The sequence below is a fragment of the Oenanthe melanoleuca genome, chromosome 1 (genome assembly GCF_029582105.1).
Source record: "Oenanthe melanoleuca isolate GR-GAL-2019-014 chromosome 1, OMel1.0, whole genome shotgun sequence".
Taxonomy (NCBI): Eukaryota; Metazoa; Chordata; class Aves; order Passeriformes; family Muscicapidae; genus Oenanthe; species Oenanthe melanoleuca.
In genome coordinates, this window is record NC_079333.1 from 36,910,684 (window position 1) to 36,935,298 (window position 24,615).

Consider the following 24,615-nt stretch of genomic DNA (forward strand, 5'->3'; position numbering starts at 1 on the left):
GCTAAAGCAGGAATTCCACAGCAGCCCTTGGCTTTGAGGAATACTGCAAGATTTTTATCTTTTTCACGATGGTGCTGGTGACACCGTCACCCTCCCAGTCCCGAGCTGCTCTGGTGACTGGAGGTGACAGCCACACCACCTGTACCAAAGGGCCTGGGCCTAAGATGAGGGATATTTTCAGTGCTTTTGAACCCTCCCTGAAAGCAAATAAATAAGCACTTTATATATGTACAGATATTTATACAGATACATGTATTTTATTGTGATCTGTGCATCCTGCAGCTGCAGGTAAAGTTACACCCAAAACATCCCAGGTCTGCAGCTTGGGTTAACTAGTTTAGTCTTTCTGAGGGGAATGATCATCTTCCCCAGGACAGACTTCCCTGGTGATCTCTCAGCCTTCTCTGGGGACAGATGGGGCAGAGGAAAGACTTGGGGGCAATTTGCTGCTAGGTAAGCTTGGCACTGCCCTGAGCCAGCACCCTCAGCACACATTTCCTCTCACCTTCCATGCCCATGTTCTTATGGCTCTCACCCACTACTGCTCTGAGGTTTGCCCAGGTCTCCCTGGAAGAGGGATTAAATAATCTGTATTGCAAGACAGATAAATTAAAACCCACTACAAAGGCATGGGGAAGAAGGACACTTGTAGGACTGGATTTATCCCAAAACGCAGGATGTTCTGCTCTAGAGATGTGTTCCTCAGCATGTGGCAAATGATGGCTCAAACAGGAGTCAGGTTTTATCCATTTTATTTAACCAATGAAATTCCTACTGATAACAATGAAAGTAATTTCAGCAAGTATAAATGCGATACAGTTTTTAAACAAACCCCATTGTTCCGTACCTATAAATAGATTTTTCAAAACCTCATAAAAAGTGCAGATTTATGAATTGCTGTTAAAATGTTAATACATGATTCCTTTGTTTAAAAATGCGTTTTTGTCTCTTAACTCACAAAAAAAGAAAGTTCCTTCTGCATCTGTTCAGATAAATTCAAGTCGGGTAACTTAAAAACTAACAAAAGTCACACACAAAATATTCCATCCCACTAGGTCAGTCTGTCCTTTCAAAAAAAAACAAAACAAAACAACAAACCCAACCAGCAACAATAGGAAAGAAATGATAAAAGCTGCTGTGGGAACCCACAGTGAGCTCCTAGCAGCTGCCTCCCCTTGCAGGCAAACCTCCTGTGAAAGCATGGAGCCCATGGCCTATCTCCAGAGCTCAGGACAGGTGTGACCTGGGAGGCAGCACAGGAGACGTGCCACCTGCCCACAGGATGCTGTAGGGACTGGGCACCCACAGAGCTACCACACTTCCTGGTGGTGGGAGGGAGGTACAGTATCAGAGCTTTGTCCCAAAACACCTGCATGGCCGTAGCACAAGGAGGCGAGAAGCTGAGAGCTGCTGGGCTGGGCTGGGTACAATTCACCCCCTGTCCAGAGGGTCAGAGGTGGGAGCTGCAATGAAACCTCTCTCTGGGCAGGGTGCTGCCCTGCCTGCTGCCAGCCAAGGGGCTCAGACCCACGGCTGCCAACAGGGAGCCAATGCTGCTTCTCACCCCCATGTGCCAGGCTCTGCACTCAGCAAATCAAGGGCTAAATCCTGCACTCGAGGGAGGCTTGGAAGCTTTTTGCTGCACAAGTGCCGTGACCATGTTTGTGGTGCAGCAGCTGGTCTGTCCGTCCCTCTCATGCCAGCGAGCTCTGGCTTGCCCTGTGCATTGGTGAGCAGAGTGTGGGTGGCCAGCAGCAGGCTGACAGGGGGCACAGGGGCTGAAATAGATGCCAGGCCCAGCCTTTGCTCCCTTTGGGTCTCTGTGTGGGCACAGGGTGGCCGTGTGGCTCGGACCGTGCTCTGTGCAGACAGGGGCTCAGCTCAGCCACAGCCCAGAGAGGGTGGCTGGTGCTTCTCCCTGTATCTACAGTGGTATCTTATCTACAGCAGGGTCTGTTTAGCAAGAGCAGTTTAAAGTGGCTATGTTTATCAAGTTTGCTACTTTATGAATTAAAAAAAAAAAAAAACCAAAACAAAACAAGAAAACAAAAAACCAAACCCCAACAACTATAAATACAAAGACTCTCACACACCAGACACTTGCAGCCTGCGTGACTCATAAACTGCATCAATATTCTGTTAAAAAGCTTATTCTACTTAGAACTATACATAGTACAAGAGACCGAAAAGTGGCAGTCGTGTACGGGCACGTACCTGCCCCAGGGTGGCCCACAGTCAGGTGCTTCCTAAAAAATCAACGAGTTACAGTAACATGGCACAGGACTGCAAAGCCGATCACAGCTTCTGCTTACACTGCATACAAAGTACCAAGGGGAACACAAAAAAGAACTGGTGTTAATACTGATGGATTAAAGAGTAACTATAAAGATCAAAACAGACGTTCACAGCATGCTACATATATTGCTCACAAACTTTTCTTTTTTTTAAAAAAAGGCTAATACAAACCAAGGAGTTGGCAGTCTGATTTTCAGTTATGTTGGCTAGAAAGATAAAGCATATACATTCATCATGTGGCTTTCCAGCAAAAGGAGAAAAGGGTAAAACCGAGAGATTTCAAGTTTACAAAATTCCTATTTTTTTAAGCTACAGTTCATATCCAGTTCTGGTCACAGTCGTGAAAAGACCTCTGACTGCACTGCCTTGCAGAGTCCAAGGGCTGTAGCCTAAATATTATTATTTTCCCCTGAAAAGTGGCCACATCACCCACCACCATGAGTGGGCTACTCCTGCAGCCACCTGGGCATGTGGCAGCTGGGCTGGAGGAAAGAGGATTGGGTCTGGTGGCACGGCATGAGCATGAGGTGAGGAATGAGACACAGGTTTGGACTGTCGGTGTTTGGAGCTGTTGCTGTTGCTGCCCTCCAGGATCCTCAGCTGGAGACACAGTACTCAGTGATTGACCCATTTTGCCTCAAAACTCCCTTCAAAGGGCTGATGGGGACCAGAAAATGCAATTCAACAGCAGCAAGTTTTTCTTGGGCAGAACGGTTCCCTTCCCCTGCTCCATCTCTGGAGTAAGGAAAGGGTCCCAGCTCTGTTTCCAAGGAAGCCCTCTCTACACCTTGGAAGGAGGCATCCTCCACCCCCACTCCTATGCACAGGCACACAAAAGAACCTCTCAGACACATCAGTGAAGTTTCTTCAGCTGACCAACACCTCAGCTCCTCCTGCGCTGACCCTGTCCCCTGGGGAGCCCCTGTGGTCTGTGCCTCCTGGTACCACAATTACTGTAACAACTGGCATCTCCAGTACCTCTAACTACTCTCAGGAAAAAGGTTTCTATTTTCCACAAGCCCTGGTGATACTCAGTACCCTAGGAACATCCAGCAGCAGCTACTCCACAAGATGCAGTGGATTTTTCCCCATAGATAAGGGAAAAACCCAAATCCACTTGTTCCAGAGGCTGGATGCACTCTGCCTGGCTTCAAGGCACCCGAGGGGCTGCCAGCCTGATGGCCCTGTAAGGCTGCCTGGCAGAAGGGGACCTCAAATTCCCTGTCAGTTGTCCCTCTGAGAAACCTGCACAGCTGGATAGCTCCAGCATGGGGTGTTTCACCAAAGAAGCTTTTCCTCAGTGGATCCACTGGATTTTTACTGTAACTCCAGAGACAGGCTTTGACACACTATTAAGCAAATACTGAGTTTCATCCTTTTGAACCACATTTAGCATTTTCCTGTCCAGAAATAATCTACTACGGCAATTAAGTGTTTCTAAATGTGAGAAAGAGCCTCTGCACTTAACAACAAGCAGTGATAGAGGAACCTTGTTTTCAAGGTTAAGGCTGGGAGGTTGTCCCTGCAGCTGGGAGGCTGCTCAGGGTTGGGAATTGGGAAGACAGGAAGCACTTGATGCAGGACAGGGGTGGTGGCAGGTTGGAAAATGACAATTTTTCCCCTGATGAGCAGCAAATTATTAAATATATGCAAGAGAGACCTGATGCATATTGGGGGAGCAGCAGCACGACCACCTGCCAGGAAATGTGCTCTACGGAATAAATTAACACTGATCAAGATGCTCCTGAAGTTTCCTCATACTACTGTGCTCTCTCCATCTCTCACACCTGTAATCTATGTAGTAGGTATGAGATACTATATTAATTTTCATTTGGAGATAAAATTTTTCATTTACAATTCCCAAATATAGGAAAGCTGGTGGATGCTTTAGACCTACATAGTGCTGGGGGACATGAGGAACAGTAAACCTGAAGTTCAGGCAATGAAAACTTGGAATGATTGCTAACAGCAACTAATTCTTACAGCTTTATAGTCAGATCCACTCTGGGAAAGTTCATTTACAATGAATCCACTCTCCTCTTCCTTTGTTTTGTGCAACATCACCCCTTATTTATGGGAGGATACAAACATCTACAGAAAGTAACTGAAAGAACATCACTTGAGATTAAGAAAATCTGAGTATTTCTTTTGAGCCAAACATTTTTAGTTCAGGCACACGACATCCACTTACTACCACCAATGAATGTTTTCTGCAAGCAGAGGTTAAACAACCCAGCTCTTCTGAAAGGTAGTCCAAATTCTGGATCATGAGCCTGAAATGCATGCCTATGTTCATGGAAAACACACATGCATGAGAAACAGTGAGAACCTGTTCTGCAAGAGCAGTGGCTTACTGTTTAACTGCTTTAGAAGAGATTTCTCTAAGTCTACATGAAGTCCCCAAAACAACTCATTTCATTAAAAAACACTGCAAATCACACGGACCGGGTACATATTATTCCTTTAGTCTCCATGGAAATTAATTTAATTCTATTTTATTTAGGTGACTCAATTTATTTAAAAATCTGACTCAAACATTCAAGTGGGCATCTTCTAGGATTTTCCTGAGTGCCTGGGTGCTTAAATCCCCATTGAAATTTAGGCAGCTAGCTGCTTTTCCCAAATCCCATGAAAATATCAGTATCACTACAAACAAAGATACACTTGAAGAATCTGGTGCTTTGACTTTCTGCATTCAAGTACTAGAGCAACAAAATGTTTTCCTCTTTGTTCTCTTCTGATCTGTTCTAAATTTATAGAGCAGACCTCACTGCAGTTACAGCTTCCTTAGGAGGGAAGAGGAGGGGCAGGCACTGATCTCTTCTCTCTGGGGACCAGTGACAGGGAATGGCCTGGAGCCGTTCAGAGGAGGTTTAGGTTGGATATTAGGAAAATTTTCTTCCCTAGAGGGTGGTTGGATACTGGAACAGGCTCCCCAGGGAAGCCTGACAGGGTTGAAGAAGCATTTGGACAATGCTCTCAGGCACACGGTGTGACTCTTGGGCTTGTGCTGTGCAGGGCCAGGAGCTGGACTCAATGATTCTCATGGGCCTCTTCCAACTCAGCAAATTCTGTGATTCTGTGATTTTCATTTTAATGAAGGCTTTAGGACAAAGGATATATGTTTCAATTCAGCCTTAATGAAAAAAATTCATCTACAGCTCACCAAAATTCTCATAGGACATGACAGCATTAGCTGTAGTAGCTATCTGCACAAACTGCACCCAAATTTAAAATTATTATATCTGTTTTAACAATTATTTCTGTTCTTGTGTGATGATACTCTCATGAAGTTCAGCTATGGGTAGAGTGTTCTGGGAAATGCAAATGCTTTCTCCAGTTGGCACCTTTTTCACTTCTCTTCATTACCAAAAAAAAAATAGAGCAATCTCAGCAAGGACATACTCTACAGCAACACACATTTTAAGTGACTCTGCAATGATAAGAAGCTGTTCATGCTCAAAAGCTCTGTTCCCTACTCACAGTGTTCTGTGCTAGCTGGTTAATTTGTACCTATCAAGCTTTCTCTCCAGCAGACAGGAGACTGTACACTTTGTTTTTATGTTGGTCACGGCTGGGATTTTGTAGACTAACATGAATGCTGGTAATTACCAATTCCAATGAAGGATCACAGAGGGGGAGGATCTACACTTCCAGTTATTATGGTACTATTAAGAAAAATATAAATGAACAAGGTGTGAAGATTCACATTCATGAGTGCTTTAAAAATGCAAAAAAAAATCAAGAACATTTGCACATTAAAAGTTGGCACAGTGTGAACCTAAAGCACACACACATAAAGTGTATGGTAGCGTTGTCTGAACAAACTTGTTCTGAACAAACATCTATTAAAAATCCCAAATTTGTGTATAAAAACTAGGCTATAAATTGTTGCACTGTAAATGCAATGCTTTGAAAAAAAATGCCACGTGGAAAACATTTCCAGATGTTTCAAGTTTGCATTTAATATTAAAGAAAAAAAAAAAAAAGAGAAATAGCAAACTAGTTGTACAATGACATTTCCTATGATGGAATGTCTTGCAGGCCATATGGAACTTGATATGGCATTAAAAAATCCAAAACAAAACACTGGTTTACTACAAGTTTTATGAAGCAATCCATTTATGGTTTCTGTATTCCAAATCTGCTCATGTACTTTGCTCACAAAGGCATTTGAGCTGGCAAGTATATTTCATAAGGAAAGAAGTAAAGGCACGCATGTTTCCAAATGTAAAACTCAACCTACTCCAGAAATCTTTGCATTTCTGAGGGGAAATGAAGCCATCATATTAGTTACCCAAATCTAGTTTCACCTCCTTTCCAGAGCTCAACTGTGCTTCTTGAGAACTACTTGACTTTTCAATGCAAAGAAATTTAAAGTAGTACTGAACAGTAACCATCACTTGAAAAAAACAAAAGTATTGCATGAAGACTTCTCTCAGCAGAAGCCATTAGGTCTGGCCACTACAATCACAAGAGGGGGGGAAAAGGATCATAACAATTTAGAAAGCAAATCTAAGTTCACACATATGAGCATCTCAGCATTTCTGAGAAATCTTGCAGTTAGCAATACAAGATAAATAAATCTGATGTTCTACCCAATGCTCTTTAGAAGACAGACCAGTGCTGTCTGTTGGGTAGTTTTCTAAAGAGCCAATGTGACATTTAAAAAAATAATTACTGATTTTTTCCTCAAAATGTCTTCACATGCAGAGTCTGCAGTCTAAAAGTGCAGAAAAGTGTACAATCATTGGGCTTTCCAATCTGGAACGGACAGATAAAGCAGAAAAACCAACATGCAAAGTCAAAGCAAGGATCAGGAAAAGGTAAGAAAAGAGAAAACTAACTTTAGTAAAGTACTGGTCCATGGTTTTGTAAATGAAAAGTGTCAAAATATGACTGGTAGTATTTTTTTCTAACTATTCTGCAATCACTAATGAAAAAAAAGTCCTGCATTAACTTCTACAATCCAACAGAACATTAAAAATAAACCTGTCCAGTTAGTTTTGAATGCATACCACAGAAATAAAGGTCACCCTCCTCAAAAGAAACATGAAAAGTCCAAACCAACAGACAAAAGTTGAAGCAGTTAACTTGTATTCTACTGGGTAAGTTTAAGCATCTCTTTAGGCACTTCACTGGTTCATTAAATGCAATACAAAATAAAGCTATAAATATCAACATTTTGTGCTCTCAAAAATTAGTCAAAAGCAACAGAAAACAGCACAAAAGTGTGACATTTTTGGCAGCTTATTTCTTCCCTTCCCCAAGATTCCTGGTTGTCCAAATATGCTTTGTTTTGGGGATGCTTTGGCATCTCGGTATCAGGTTGTCTTAAGCCGTAAAAGCTAAAACAAAACTGCTAGGCCTTAGACAATAAAGAAATTTGGTTTTAAAATTTCTTTATGGCTATATAAGAAGGACACTTTAGCAGTGGCATGTCAGGGAAAAAAGCTTGCTTTCTTTTTAGATATTGCACTTTTCTTTTGTTCACTCACACTAATGCATAGAAACTTTTAAAACTTTGAATATTACAATTTCATGCTATGAAAAAGTTACGGGAAATAATTTCTATACATCCAATATGAAAGAATAGATATACTAGCCTTCCTTTACTTTCCTCAGTTAAAACATTGATAAAGAAGAGAGTGCAAAAAACCCCACAACCCTATTTTTGGTCAGCCTGTGTATTAATTTTATAGGTGCCAACTAAACAAATTGCAACACGTGATGAGCATGGATATTGTCAGGACAACTGAGGGTGACTGTCAGTAAAACAAGACTATGAATGATTGGAACACAGTAAGTGTGGCTGAAATGGCAAATCGTGAGGCCTCTTCTCTTTGTGAAGGGGCACGACAGAGCAGATGAATTTTGCACTTCAGTAGCATGCTGTAGGATTTATCAAGATTAATTTCACATTAAAGCGTGCTCGATGTTTGCATCCACATCTTGCATCACCTCCAATTGCTGTAGTAAGACAGTGACTGCAGCAGCCTCCAGAACACACAGGAGAATCCAGTGGGCAAGTTGATGCAGCGTCTCTGCCGCCAGTCACGACGTGGTGGGACGTTCTCGGGACAGGCAGAACTGATCCTCTGCTGGACTCCACTCATCTGAAAAATGATTGCTTGGAAAAAGAAGTCTCTAAGCACTTCACTGCAGTGCTGAAAGAACAAAGCGCTAGGATTGGATACAATAAAACCAGGTTCAGGATCCTGACGGCTGTGCAGAAATCCAGCCGGGAACAATGCAGAGTAGCGCTCCTCAGTGTTACTTTTGTTATCATTAGTAATGTTAAGCATCAAGAAAATAAAACACGTCATTGCACATTACAGCCGCCGAGAAGCACGGCTAAACTTTGACACTAGAGAATTGAATAACCTGATGCTACATCACAAACAGCTTCTGGTGTGTATCTATTTCCAAAGGTCTTTACATACTCAGTGAAAGCCCCGGTACTCCTGGCCAGCGAGTGCTTCAGGTTAAGTGACGAGTTATGGCACGAAGGGCGTACAGGAGTTCGGCTTGCATCCGAGCTTCCATCAGAAGCAGATTGACGTGAACCTGCAAAAAATTACACTGGCCATTTAGCTCACCTCTGAATGCAACATGGTTTTTTCATTCAGGCTGAAATTTCTAACCTTTAGTAAAGTATCACTGCAAGAAAACTTTGTCTCTTCTCCCTGTACCCTGCTGCAGGACTACAGCTCCTCTAGAGACAGCTGTGTAGAAATACCAATATGGACAACATCCCAGGGCTGAAGGAACCAGCCTCCACTGCTGCTTTAAGCAATCTTCCCTCTGAGAAACCACCTTTAAACCCTTTTTGTATCCTAACAGCATTAGTTCTTTCTAAATTAAATTTGTTTTCTTTACTACTACCTGTGACCACTATATAGGAGCACAGAACAAGGAACAGTTTCCATGTCAGCTAGGCTAACAGGCACACATGCACTGAACCCTTCTCAGGAAGCATTTAATGTGATATCTGAAGGCATGTTGAAATTTTTATTGCTGAAAAACACCATAAAGTGTATATATATATACACACACACACACACACACACACACATATATATATATATATATATATATATATATATGAGTTTAGGTATCCTTGATCTCCAAATCCCAAGTATTGGCATAGTTGACCACTCCTGCATTCTCAAGTTTATTCACTTTTCTTTTATAGTTTTCCATTCAAGTTTATGAAGAAGTGACTAAAAATAATAATAATAATAACAACAAAATAATAATAGTAATAAACCACCACCACCAACAACAACATAACAATAACAGTAATAAAAATATTTCCAGCACACTAAGAATTATTTTTGTCGAACTGGTATTTAACACTCAAGGAATGATTCTCATTTGTTTTTCTCTGATTTAAAACAGTCCATTTGACAGATGCTGCTGTTTTAGGTGTCCCCTATTTTAATTTTCAAAGAGCACAGGGGTGTCTGTGAAGCCCCTCTGGCTTTGGAACACATACCTTCTCCGAGTGCTTGAACTGACGCCAGTAGCTGTCGTACATGCGCTTGGTAGTTCTCTCTGGGTAGCAGGTCACTGTCTTTATGTAAACCTTCAGGCTGCGTTCAAGTAGCTGATTAACTTCCCCATAATCATAGTCATCATACCTATGTAACACAAGCAATCATTCTCTTTGACATTAAGTTTCTAAAAGCATTGTCTTTTGCAGCATTATGTTCTTAAGCCTGGGAACTGGAACACTTATCATATATGACCAAAAACCATGTGTTAAGAGAGGATCTGAAAGGCTTAGTAGGATCACAGAATTATTAAGGCTAGAAAAGACCTGTAAGATCACCAAATCCAATGGCTAATGCTAAACCACCACTACGTTCACCATTAAACCATGTGCCTTATCCACCATTTTATGAACACTTCCAGGGATGGTTGCTCTCCCATTTCTGTGGGTTATTCCAATGCTTTACAAATCTTTCTGCAAAGAAATTTTCCCTAATATCCAAACTAAACCTCCCCTGGTGTTACTTGAAGCCATTTGTTCTCATCCTTTCACTTGTTATCTGGGAGAAGAGGCTGACCCCACCGGGCTACACTCTCCTCTCAGGTTGTTCAAGACAGTGATAAGGTGCTCCCTGAGCCTCGAGACTAAAAACCCCCAGCTCCCTCAGCTGCGTCTCTTAGGACTTGTGCTCCAGACCCTTCCCCAACAACACTGCCCTTCTCTGGACACGCTCCAGCCTCTCATTGTCTTCCCTGTAGTGAAGGGCCCAGAACTGAACACGGAATTTGAGGTGTGATCTCATCAGTGCCCAGCACAGGGGACAATCCCTGCCCAGGTCCTGCTGGCCACACCACTGCTGATCCAGGCCAGGATCACCTGGGCACATCCTGAATCATGTTCAGCACCTTCAGGTCCTTTTTCACTGAGCAGCTTCTCAGCCACTGGCCCCAGCCTGTAGCAACTGCTTGGGGTTGTTGTGGCCCAGGTGCAGGACTGGGCACTTGGCATCACTGAACCTCACATAACTGGCCTGGGCTCACTGATCCACCCTACACAGAGCCCTCTGTAAGGCTCCTTCCTACCTCCTTCCAGCAAATCAACACTCCTGTCCAACTTGGTGTTGTCAGAATTTGCCTAGGGATGTTGTCTTTCCTGAATGAAGGATACAGGCTGGCTTCAGAGAAGACATTTCTGTAAAAATTTCCATCCTGACTCATTTTCTGCACTGGAAGGAAAAATTATACTGATATGCCAGAAAAACCACCCTAACTTCCAGACAGAGATACCATCTCCACTTTAAATTCCCAGTCTAAAATAATGCTTTACACATGGTTTATTTTTCTGTATTTACATAGTTTTAAAATGTACTCTTAAGCCAGGGAATTTTTGTCCGTACCTGATTCCATACATACAGTGGACATAGTTAAATAAAGCTCTTCTTAGAGTAGTTGTATCAACATCTTCATGTGTTGCCATAGTGTTATATGTGAGGTTATATACCATCCGAAACTTCTCATCCAGGAGATGCCCAATATCAGAATAAAGCCTGTTTACAAGGGAAAAGCCATGATTTTCCCAAGTATAGTCCTGCAGGAAGAGAAGAAAATATATAAAATGTATATAAAATTCACAAATGAAGTGAATTCCCTATGTCATCTTCTCTACAACTCAAGTGTTTTTGTTGTCAGATAGTTATGACTTTATGCTCTGCCAAAGGTTTGCATTTTGAATCCTTTATCCACATTACCATTCCCCCAGAATTCTTGGCAGTGAATATCATGTTGCGACACCCCAGCCCTGGATATCATTAGCCTACAGGAGAAAAAACCCCAAGCTTCTCCTGAATTGCTTAGGGAATCTTTTGCTTTGCCACTCTCACTGCTATCATTCCATGTGGGATTGGCCTTTAAGTCTAAAACCTTGTTCCTCTTGGAGGCTTTGGTGCTTAGCTCCAAGCAGGGATGGAGTCTTTACTTCCAGCCAGGCTGTGCAATCATTGGGTAAAGTGCTGAACCATCCCTGAAAAAACTGATGAAATCCAGGCTGCTTTGGTCTTAGACAAGCACTTGGATTGCAAGACCAAAGCCTGTCTGCTCATATGAGGAGTGGGAAATCTTTGCAGAGTGGTGGCAGGGAGCAAGGGCACTCCACACTGCCGTCACACAGAAGGTGAGAGTGTGCCCACATCCTTGTCCAGTGCTCCATCATCCCGTCACTGATGGCATCTTTACAACTGATCATCTCCATGTCCTTCCTGTTTCTGGCTGTTTTCCAAAGGTGTTGCCAGGCCAGGGTCCTCACCTGGGCACCTTGAAGCATGTCTACTGTCCTGTCCCCCTGAGCAGGACAGCAGGGAAGAGCAGAACAGTGCTCTGTTGTCCCATGGAGGCATCAATGACATCTAAAACATGTCACAGTATCACATTTGGCCTCTGGCTGCCAGTACAAAAGACTGAAAGTCTTGTGAGAAATATGCCAAATCCATACAGTCTTGGAAAGGTATTCAGGACATCAGAAAAACCTCTGAGAGCCAGAAGGCCCAGAGAGGGCAAAGCACTGTTGACTAACTGCAATTGATCCCTATTATCAGTGAAACCTTCCCCCCAAAACAAGCCTAAAGACATTATGCTATATAGAATACCTTTTTTTCTATTAATAAATTTAAAACCATAGAGACAAAGGCAGTTTTGTTTTATCAGAGTAAGGATTAGACTTATTGCAGATGTTTGGGATGCTACTGCAATTTAAGTATCATCAAGAGGAGAGAATTTGGGAGGTTGGGGGTATATACATTCAACTGTTAAGAGTAGGACATAATAAAGTTAAATTATCAAGGTGACTCCTTTGAATGTAAGCCAGAAGCTGTCCTGATTATTTAAGAGCAGAGATGTTTCACTTCCAATTTCAACTTCTTTGGAGCTTTTTTCCAAGGGAGCCTGCTGCTCCTAAAGTAGTTAGGCAGATTGTTTGATTTATAGGCACTGACTATACCTTATTCTTTTTTGGCAGTAATAACCTACTTCAGGCTCATATAAAGACCACAGAATAAATTATCCAGTTCAGCAGAGACTGCTATAAAGCTAAGTACATTTCCTGAGAGCAATCGTGGATCCTTTATTTTACAGTCTCAGATACATCTTCTGACCATGGAGCTTCCCTGCACCCACTGTCATTTTAATTGAAGTTCTCTGATTTGGTTGAAGATTTCTTCTATTGCTTTCCATTTACTTCTATGCTGCTTATAAATGTGCTCTGTAAGATAGAGTGGAACCACCTAGAATATCCCTCCTGTTACATATAATACTTCTGATCATGGCAAAGGATGTCAATATATGAGACAATATAAAGGAAAAATGTATATTCTGTTCTTCAAACAGCACTGAGGAATGTTTTAAAAACTTCAGTAATCATATTTAGGAATTCCTTTTCTTTCACAGCACTCCATGTCCAGAGATTTGATGCACATATGAGAACAACACTCCCCAAATCACTCTCACAGACCTACATATATCCAGGTATTGATAGCCACAGCGGACAGAGAGTACTTGGTAAAATGATAGGAATAAAGAATTATTTAGTGGATTGTTTTTCCTACAATATCTAGAGGGATGGGAAATAAATTCTTGCTCTTCTACCTTTACCTTTTATTTCAGATATGCTTTACAGATTTCAAACATTAATACTGGTAATAACTGAAGTCAGATGGAAAGCCAAGTACTGCCTTGCCAGAGATTGACAAATAGTGAAAGACTCCCTCTCAGGGAGATTTAGGCAAGGTTGTGAGTTATTTAATGAACCAGGACAAGAAAAGGAGTATGCAACAAACATGCCCACTATAACCACTTTATGTTCTCTGGTGAGATATATAAACATTTTTCGAGTGAATGTGCTTTAAAGAGAGGGTACCTGAGCTCTGAATGTTGGCAGATGGTCTTCTCCTCGCCTTGCAAAGTCTTTGTACCCAAACCCAGGATCTTCAACATAACGGGAGACATCTGTAGAAACTATTTCATCATCAAATGCTGGGAAAAAAACAGCAAAATGCTTTGCTTTAGGCAAGAACATGAGTTAATGCTGACTTCCAACTACCACTCTACTACAGGACTAGAGGACAATTTTAGAAGTTATGCAAAGGAAAAAGTGGTACAAAGGAAAGAAACATTTCAATTCTCATCTGCTTGTATTGGATACACTGCTTTCCTGGAGCCCATTAAATGTCAGCCTATACCAGACATCTAATGTGCTTCTACAAAAAGAGAAGAGATGGGCTACACTTGTGTCTGGAGGTTTCCTTTTCTCTCTGTTGATTTCTGAGGGAGGCTAGTTATCTTAAGTCAGGAAGATGAACATCATTAGCCAAGTCACACTGTGCTAGCATCAGAAACAAAAAAATGGATCCTTGACAGCAGGATTGTTGTACAGAGCAGCCTTTGTGTCAGGAATCACACCGGCTCTGTTCTGTAAGCTGGAGTATGAGCACCAGAAAGCAACACAACACTCCACTGGTAAATATCAGCTGAAGATTACATGAAAGCAAAGAGCTCTACAGTACACCAGGGTGAGATTCTGCCAGAAGCTGTAGTAACTAAGCATCTTCAAAGAGCTCCAAAACATATCACTAAGCACACACAGGCTCTCTATCAGGAATCAATCTTTCCCTCCTGAATAAACAGGTGGCTGGACTGTGTAACTACCTCTGCAGAAGTTGACTACTACATAGCTGACTGCATTTGACCCTGATGTTAAAATCATGGCTCGCTTCCACATGCATTGACAGAACAGTTGCCATATGTCCACTGTTAGCACCTTGAAAAGTCAGTTAATCTAAGAATTGCAGAAGTGCTTTATCTGCTCTTTGCCTCATTACACAATCAAAACATAACTGTGTAGGAAGAAGCTTGGACAACATCTGCTACAGTAAATTCTCAGTGAAGAATAAAAAACCTGTACACATACACTCCTCTGCCCTGATGAGGGCTGGATTTCATGAAAGGATAAAGGCCCAACACACACAGACTCCTTGACTGAAATCAGCAAATGGTAAAGAGGGAAGAAATTCAACAAAACTATCAGCAAGAACATCCAAAAACCCCTCCTGTTTGAATGACCCTTTTTTCCTTAAATACCTGAAATTGCACAGACTCATGGAAGTTCTGATTTGATAATGAAATGCAATGAGTGTCCATTTATCTGCACTGCTGATACTGCCTCACCAAAGGAAAATACAGCAAGAATTTACAATGTCTATTTCAAAAAAAATCCAGCTTGTTCCTGGAAGTATCTTCTTTCAGAGACTTTTCCATGTTCCTAGAGAGCAACAAAACAACCTCTCTGCTGATCCTCAGTACATTCTTCCTCCCTTTTGGGCTCTTTGCACACACCCATTGATTCTTTCAGACACATCTGGTCTGAAGCTGCAGAGATCTAAATTCACTAAGAAGAGTGCAATAAAAAGTGAAGCATTTTAGTGGTCACTTTTAAAAAAAGACACAAGCAGTCATCTTCAAGTAGCTTCTACTATGAGGAAATAGCTATAGATTCTGATTGTCTTAATTATATTCTTTCTTCTAACACTTTCTTTGGGAAAAAAAATCACCATCCTATCTGTATGAAGCAGCCTTCATTCTGTAGTTTGTTAGAGATGAAGGCCTCCAGAGCATATGAAGAATATGGGAAAAGAAGGTTTCAGCTCAAAATTTGGAAAAACATTTAAGAATAAAAAAATGCTATCAATCTCTATCACAAGATAGGCAGTGAAACAACACAGCAGTATGAACACTCAGAGCAGCAAGTTGGAAATGTCCTTTCCAGGTGGGCAGTAATTAGTAAAGTAGTTGAGTCTCATCATCCAATTCCTAAACTAAATGTCATATCTGAAAGCTACTTATGAGTGTGATTGAAGTTCTAAGCACCACAGAACCTACACCTGTGAAATATTACTGAATATTTATTACTAATTAATTAATTATAATTAATTAATTATTTTGATGATACAGAACATATAAAGAAAGAGAAATGTACACCCTACTTTTTAAGGACACCTACAGGCCTTTTTTTTTAATATACAAAAGCTAAATTTCAAGTAGCAGAAAAATGATGTTCTTTGTCAGTCAAGAAATCCTAAGGTGATGAAGCAAAAGGTAAGACCACCCTACTTCACTCCTCCTACATGAAGAGCCAGAATAAAGAAATGGACAGAAAAAGTTTCAGTCACTGAACTAGCCTCAAACATTTATTTCTTAAAAAGCACAAACAAAATTGAACTGGAAAAGCACAAATACCTCCACTAATTACTAGCAGACTCTCTTTCTTCTCCTTCTCAAAGCGAGTTGCCATTTCTTCCTGAGAGGCTTCCTCATCCTCTTTATCTTCTTGTAGTCTCTTCATCCTTTCCATCAGGGCCTCCAGCTCACTTAAAGAATCTGCAATCTGCAAAAACACCATGACATTCTGCAAAATTAGAAGATAGATGACGTGTGTCATCTTCAGATTTCATGCTTGACAACAAACGTTCTCAAAACCAGACAGCAGCAGCAAACACAAAACCTCAGGCCAGAATGCATTTTGCCACATTTTGCCAGTGCAGACAAACAGCTTTCAGACAGCAGGAAGACAGGAGCTGGGAAGTGTAGCCTGCTGCAGTAATTTACTGCAGTGGGATTAACAGTGAAGAGGAGGTGTTTGAGTGTGGAAACCAAAGTCACTCATGTTCCACAACGTAGATAGCTCAAGAAAATCTATCTGATCCCTACATCTCTCATAAAACAACTTTTCATACAAAGATAACTATATTCAGTCCATTGGTAATGCAAAATATGCTTCTGAAGAGATGCAGTGCAACACTGCCTTACAGAAACACAACCTGACATGGCAAATCAGTACTTTTCTTTCATTATGTGTGACCAAAATAACCATTTTGTTGACCATTTTTCATACTTTTGTGAGGAAAAAAGACTTCTTTTTACTAGAAATACTATTGTTCATATTTTTCATAAGATAAATTACTTGTTTTTCTTTTCCATCTTATTGAGTCTGCTCTTTTGCCCACAGTTACAGCTGTTTCTAGCAGACTCCTCACTGTCTAGCAATAAGCACAGTCAGCAGCAAGCTCTGCCCACTACAGATGGGGAGTAAGGCACCTCCATGGCAAGAGCTGGCATGTTTTAGAGTCCAGAAATTTAAGACATAGTGATTGGACTGAGTGATGACAGGCTTACATTCTACTGCTAATTGTAAAAATTGTATCTAGCAACTCTGCTCATAATCCTGATCTTCCATCAAAGGCAATGAGGCTAATTCACCTGTCAGCATTAATTCAAGGGCATGTCTTCAAAAGCATTCTAGAGCACCTTTCAGGAAAGAATGTCCAGTTAATTAACTAGTAATCAAATTAATCAAGTTAATTAACTAGTAACCAGAGTTCTCTGTTGATCCAAGACTGGAACACCAGCATGAAGAAGTAATTTTATTTTAGACATTTCCTCCCATCTACATGGAAGTGTTTCAAACTATTACATGACCGTAGGCCTTGAAGTAAAAATTATTATAATTATTAACACAACTACTACTTCTATTTTTTTTTTTCCATTTTTCTTTTCACTCCCTGTGTTAGGAATATGGATGTAACAATGCTCCAGTCAATGCCACACTGTCTAAAGAAATTGGGACTTCAAGCTTTTTGCTGAAACCAAAGTTTTAGTCTTGCCTGATGGGTGGTGGGATTAACTAACAAAATCACATTGCTCTGAATACCATCCACTGCTACAGTGTGGTTTTCAACAGATCACACTGGAAATTGCCAGAGTGTATGCAAGAATTACCAGACTCAAGCATTCCTGTAAAGTAGACAAAAAAAAATTCAAACTAAAATTTAAACAGGAAAGAATGGAAGAAAGTTTTCTAATGCAAAACAGTGGCAAGCAAAAGAATTTTCTTGCAACACTAACCCCGAAGTTGCTACTTGTGAGGGATGCATTTTCTATGTTGTTGTCATTGGCAAGATCACAGACACAGAAGCTGTTGACTGCTATAAGTCTGACTCCATTAGATGTATCCGGATCTCTCTCTGGATTAATGCCACTACCAAATACAAAACTTGCCAAGGCATGATAATGTGCCAACAGGACAACAGCATGCACCAGTTCAGGAAGAGACCAATTATTTTCCCCAGTCTTGACAAGTTTCTGAAATGAGAATAAAAAAAGTGTAAATATAAAATTTCTTTTGGCCCCCATCTTTTCTATAAAACTCTACACATTTCAAAAAGGGATCAATCCTTTCTTCCAATAATACCGTATTCTCCTTGCACACAAACTCTCACTGGATAAAAAAAGAGACACCTAATATATTACTTCTTTTCTTTTGGGCTATTTTAGCCAATGCTATTCCTAAGAAGAAAATCTTACTGGTTTTGTCACACAGGAGACTCAGCTTGCTTGGTGCACTAGCACTTCCCTGAAATTTTTAATGAAGCCTAATCAAGCACTTTCACAGTTCTTGGCAGCTCTTTCTACCAGACATTTACTGGTATTTGCAGGGCATGACTGAAGAGGTACCTGGATGTGCTCTTTCGTGATCAGCCAGGGCCGGTGTGCAAGCAGTTTGTTTATTTCATTCAGGTTTTTCAGTCTTTGGGGAATGTATTCTAAACCATTCAACCACTCTGCAATCCCGCCAGTCTTCAGAAACTCATCAACGTGCATATTTATTAGGTAGGAACACTGATGTCTGGCAGCAGCCTGCAATAATTAAACACAGAGTGAACAGTGCAGCACATTAGTGTGTGATCTGGTTTTGTTGAGGGTGGGAGACAGGTTAACAACACAAAACAAAAGTACAATGTCATTCCATAAAGGCCTTGTGAAAATGCATTGTGATGTATTTCTATACAGTATGGAGGATTCTCCAAAAAAAATACATTTGATTACTCTGGATTGCAAAATATAATTAAAGTTGGAAGTGATCACTAGAAGAGAACCCTCCGCTCACAGAGCTGACTTAGAACTTGTTGCTCGGAGCCTTGTCCAGACAAGATTTTTACTCTTAGAGATCACAGAACCTTTCTTGGTTCCTGCTGCAATGTCTCAACATCCTCACAGAGAGAATTGTTTTCCTAGTGTCCATCCAGAATTTCTTGTGGCTTAGAGTCCACTGCATCTCATCCTACTGCTGCAATGTGATGTGGGCATGTGAGAGGTGCATCACTGTGGGAAACAGGAAATAATGCAGGTTGCCAATTCTCCCTTGTCACTGAAAACCTTCCAGCTGATATGTTTTATTGCAATAAAAATATACAGCAAAAATCCAGCCTCTGTCAAAATACCACCCTAATCTGTCATTTCTGAATTCTTCCTTTTTTCCTTCAGTTATAGAGTGCAGCAGTCTGAGCTGCAGGAGGTGCCCAGCCTGCTGGCACGTACCATGATGGCGATGTAGTGCCTGTAGGGCAGAGGCAGGGGCCCATCCATGCGCAGCATGTAGAACTGGCTGCGGAGGAAGGACTCCAGGTACTGAGTGTGGATACTCATCACCTGGGTGATGTTGTCCAGCCGACCAGACGTAGAATATTCTTCCACAAGAAGATTCGTACGTTCATCCAAACCGTTTGCTTGCATAACCTTGAAAATAAGATGGAGAAATATTAACAGAGGGACAGATTTTCTCCAGCTTTAGCCCTGGGGAGAAACACCCTGCAGTACGAAAGGTTTATCTGTGTCCAGACTTAAAGACAATGATGGAGTTCTGGATGTGTATTTGCAAACATACATGCCTGCTTGAATGCAAATAGACACACACAGATCCTACTTGTATACTGAGAACTGAAGAGCACTTTACACTGAACCTCTGTTATTTTAATATGTTTCTAAAAAACCCCAAACAATTTTTCTATACATCTTTTTGAAACAGAGGTGGTCGCAAATGCTGTAATCAAACCTGTACAGAGAGCTGTAAGTAAGTAAGAGCTAAATGGAAAGTAAATTCTTTACAGAAGACAACCTGCATAGACACACACCATGTGAGTGCACATCCCTAAAATAAATTTCAAAATTAATGGAGAGGAACTGGATTATGTAACCAAATTATAGAAACAGCCTGGCAATCTACCCCTTCTGTGCTTGTATAATTGAAGAGGAGATCAAATGCTAATTTGTCCATAACATTCAGGTATTATTTAAAACAGGAATTTAATGCTTTCTTTAAACAAAAGCTGTTCTTTAATTATTCCAACCAATCCAAACCTTGGGCACAAGATGAAATGAAACAGCAGAACAGTAAGTAGCTCTTGCATTGCAAGTCCTGACACAGTATGAGTGCTATTACTCAGTGTTTATCACCAGGAACAGCCATTCCCAACATGTTCACCACTGAAGTTACAAGCACAAGATTGGAATACCCAGTATTTATTCTGACACTGTGCAGTAATAAACCAGCCAGTTTACTATTGCAAACACCATGAAATGAGAGCATACTTTAGCTGTTTTACTGTGCATGAAGCAGAAAGTGCCTAAAACCAGGACGTACAATGCTTTTGCTGAAATATTCTATTTAAAATGTTTTTTTCTTTATGATGGGCTGATGAGTGGACCATGTCTCAAATACTTTTCTATCAGATCTTATATAGATGTTGCATACAAAGAAATACAAACAACATACTACATTTTCATTTTACTACTGCACTTCCCTGGTTTAATTTGTGGGCCCAGAAAGAAAGGGGAGAAGCAGCTACACAGTTAGGCAGCTCCATCATTTTTACATGTGTATGTTCACTGTGGCAGCTTTTCTGTGTTTTATACCCAAACCGATGCCTTCTCAGTTGTCCTTAATAATGTTTTTTACCATCAGAATTTTATTCACACATTAGAGACCATTTTATCTCCCTGTATATACCTCATTCCACTCCTAAGAGTCCCCCTTATTCTTCAGCAAGTGTATCTCCTGTGTACTTAAGAGATTCTTGTCTCATTTAGTGGTTTCTTGGGGAAATAATATTTTTTGTGTCTCTGGTAAGGTTTCTAATCTTCTCCAGCTTGTCAGGAATTTTCCTTGTAACAGTGCAAGCTATAGAAAGAAATTCTGCTGACAGAATAAAAAAAATAATCCTGTAGGACTCTGCTGTTGCTATGTTAGGCACAGCAATATGCCATATGATTATTTCTAAGCTTTATCTCCATCTCTATTACTATCCTCTTCATACTGTGCATGTTCTTTCTCCTGATTTATTTCCATCCACAGATATATTTTTTTAAAATTCTGCTTTCAAAGCCTTGTGGCATGCTAATAGGAACCTTTACAATTAAGTCATTATTTCTCTGCCCATATTCTTTCCATTGCAACAATAAAGCAGCCTTTGACACCAGTAGTGTTATTATCACTTCAGTGTGTTACTATTCTGTCACTAAACCCTCTATTCACTGTACTCTTTCATGACAAGGAAGGAGGGAGAAAGGTAGCTGTTTGTTTAACAAACTAGTCAGCATTTGTCATGGTAGAAATCTCGAGTCTGAAATCCACTCCTACCTTTCAACCATAAATTCTCTCAAGAGCTACAGTCTGAGGAGTGAAGTCATATTTGCAGGTTGTCTCAAACTGAAGGTCAGGCACTGCTCTGAGAGCTACATAATCACATTGCTGCAATACTGGACAGGCCTCCCCTCAGGTCTGGCATTATAAATAGTGTTTTCACACCCACCTGAGAAGAGCAGAGCTGTCACCCATGGCTGACTCTGGGAATGCTGGTGATGGAAGAGATGTCAAACAGTACCACTCATGTGAAAGGATGGGGTGGGTCTTACCCACTGAAGCCTGCTACAGAGAAACCACTGCTTTTGCTTTTAAGCAAGCAGGGCCATTGAACTATCCTTCAGTGTCATTGTTTTAGAAACTCTCACCCAGCCCAGCTAACTGCAAACTTACTTCATTCTCTGGTATAAAGGCACTTGGTCCTCTTGTCAACGGTGGGGAGACTTGTACTCTCTTTTCCTGCAAAACAGTCACACTGTCAGGAATTACATATTCACCTCACAAGATGACATCTTCAAGGTCTGGATTCAATTCTCTTCTCAAAGCCCCCTGGGTGTTCACTGAGGATGTATGGCACCACACCACATTAGATCAGCTTTGTGTCCCCTGTACTTTGCAGGAAGGAATGGCATTCATTTTGGCAAGGAACAGCACCAATTTTGGGCAGGGGTAAGGCAGAAACAAACCCCAAAATCAAATCCCAGTTGGTTTACAGACCAATTTGACAATAGCAACAAAACATCTGGCATGATGCTAAAATTAGCTATTTTACTGGATTGAATGGAAGTTTGAAAACAGAGGGGGAGAAAAAAACACACTCAGGGAATTATAAGCAAGATGCTACTTTTTTTCAACATCAGCATCTGATGAGATCCTCAGTGTTGTGAAGAGCATGAAAACTTTATGTGCCCAATATTGGCATGAAAAGCAAACCAGCAAGACCCAGTTACATTCATTTTCTAGAAACCTGATGAGAAGGCCACCTTACTCACTGCTGAGCCTGGAGCACACTGCAGGCAGCAGGAGCCTTGGTGTGCAAACCCCAGCTACAAGGCAGGAGGATATATTTAGTACAGAACAAGCTGATAGTATAACAAGAGCCAGAGGAATTTTTTGATTTATTAGGGATAAGAAACTGGACTAAGATACACTGTGCTGCCAGTCAGAGGAGTGAAGGGGACCTGGGGAGGCTGCCTGCTCCTCCCACTCATCAAGGACAGGACCAACACTGTCCACCTGATTCCTGACCAATGTTAGTCCAATTCTCCTGGAGGTTCCTTCCTCTCCTTGGGTGGTTTATTTCAGTGACTAACTCCTCAGACTGTTAAAGTTTTCCTAATGTCTAATCTGATTTTCCCTTGCAATAATTTAAAGCAGTTGTTTCTTGTCTTTTCTTCTTTTCCTTTTAATAGTTATTTTCTACCTATCTGGCTGGCTTCACACTTGTCTTAAGTCCTTAATTGCGACCACAGTGTTGGTGACTCTTAATATGTTATCCATAAACAGCAGTACTGGATTTGCATACTAAGTATTTTGTGCCTCTAACATAAAAGTCTGAAGTTTTCCATAACAAATGACTCTTAAATGCCTCTACCAGGGGGGCTTTAAGCTCAACTGCTGTGTGCACAAACAGCAGTGCCAGTCCCATAATGAATGTGCCACTGATTTCCACACAGGAAAATTAAGCCACTGGAGCTGCGTAACTATTGTCCTGATCCTTAAAAACATCCTGTCCTTTCTAAATTAGATTAAGAAATAACATGCAAAAATCAGCAATGATTATTCAGGGAAGATGTTCCAAAGCAAACTCTCGCAGGACAATTGAATTTGTGACTTTGGAACAATTAGCTGCTAAAAGATGCAGAAATAAGCTGGATCAACTGCATGAAGCTCAGCAGCCAGGAGGCAACTTCCTGCATCTGCTGCCTACTGTCACAGCCCCAGAAATCCTGTAAAATACTTCTCATGTATAAAAAGTACTCAGTCTAAAGTATGAAGAAACAGTGAAGAGTCCTGGTATCTGCACTTGCAACTCCTTCCTCAGACAGTTAAGGCACAAGAAGAAATCCTCTGCCCTCAAACACACAGTCTTGCCAGCAGCCAGTCATTTCTGCCAACATTAAAGAAAAGAAATGCTTTCCAAGACTGGATCCAAGCTTGTGCTTTACTTGTTTTATGAAGGTTATCTGGAAATGAAAGTTTAAAACCTTTATTTCACACTAAATTATCTGGAGGAAGCAGCCTGTGTGAGTGACACAACTTGGATACCTGTACACTGTCAGCTCTGCCTGGAGCAGGTCTAAACCAGAGCTGAACCTTCTCCATCCTGCTCTCTGATCTCTACCTCCTTCAGGCTCTGCAAAGCTGGTCCTTGAGGCCAGACCATGGCAAAAAAATCCCTTTGTTGCTTCTAGCAGGATCTGGGCTCCATTCCCCTGTTTTCCCATTCAGTGTGACTGCTATTACTCCTTTGAGCCTGCAGATAAGCTACTGCTGAGGAAAGGAGGATATGGTACTTGGGTGGATGAATAAAGGCAAATATCAACAGTTAATTCCTGTGAATGATAACAGAAAGAGCAGGAGATAGTCAGACATGAAAAATGTGTGTTAAATCTATTACAAAAAGAACAAAATCCAACTCATGAACATGATCATTCAAGTTCATGAGTCTTATCCCTAGACACTTACAGGGAGCTGGTTTTTTTTTTATATTAGAAGCGTATATTCTTCCATTCCACCAACAAGAAAGATTATTTTGCCTTCTTGCCAAAGCTTTTATTTTATTACAACTGGTTAAAACAAGCTTGTGAGGAGAAAAGGAGCAAACATCATCTGGTTACACAAGTTCTTGGGATGCTATTAATAAAAACATGTGAAGTTTACAAGCATTGAGAAAGATAATGTTGGCTTTGTTGAGCTGTAGATAAGAACCACTGCTTCTGGGCATGCTTTATCTAGAGCAATGATTTAAGGTCTACGCAAGAATCCAAACATAAAAAAGGGTATACAGAAATTAGAAAGCAACAGATATATGGTGAAAATTCTTGCAAAGTTTCTTGTTTTCCGAGAAAGCCATTTTGTTTTCCTGTCCAAGTAGCCTTTGCAGGTTACACTAACTATCACTAAGTCAGCCAGGGTCCCAAATATCTTATTTGAAATTGGATTCTTTTGCTAAGAGGCTGGAGCAAGAAACAGGTTGCTCAGCAACTAAAATGCTGCACGCACATCTACCAGCAATTTTCTGCCTCATGATCCTCCAGAAACCATTGCTGGAGTAAGAACAATTTCCATTTACATTAAGACTA

The 24,615-nt window shown here is 41.0% G+C and overlaps 1 protein-coding gene across 2 annotated transcripts in view; it reads right to left on the minus strand.

Annotated features, from left to right (window-relative positions):
• Nucleotides 1–735: 735 nt before the first annotated feature.
• SESN3 (sestrin 3) overlaps nucleotides 736–24,615 on the minus strand; it is a 44,107-nt gene continuing 20,227 nt past the window's right edge. Inside the window, exons 2-11 of one of the 2 annotated variants that reach the window (XM_056505133.1) lie at nucleotides 21,704–21,769; nucleotides 19,210–19,407; nucleotides 18,346–18,528; nucleotides 17,737–17,973; nucleotides 16,072–16,219; nucleotides 13,697–13,812; nucleotides 11,187–11,377; nucleotides 9,794–9,938; nucleotides 8,739–8,862; nucleotides 736–8,411 (exon numbers count right to left, since the gene is read on the minus strand). In XM_056505133.1, coding sequence (XP_056361108.1) covers nucleotides 8,776–8,862; nucleotides 9,794–9,938; nucleotides 11,187–11,377; nucleotides 13,697–13,812; nucleotides 16,072–16,219; nucleotides 17,737–17,973; nucleotides 18,346–18,528; nucleotides 19,210–19,407; nucleotides 21,704–21,769 — 1,371 coding nt within the window. In that variant the 3' untranslated portion in view covers nucleotides 736–8,411; nucleotides 8,739–8,775. Of the gene's footprint in view, nucleotides 8,863–9,793; nucleotides 9,939–11,186; nucleotides 11,378–13,696; nucleotides 13,813–16,071; nucleotides 16,220–17,736; nucleotides 17,974–18,345; nucleotides 18,529–19,209; nucleotides 19,408–21,703; nucleotides 21,770–24,615 lie in introns of both variants that reach the window. The other variant, XM_056505041.1, reaches the window with a different exon arrangement.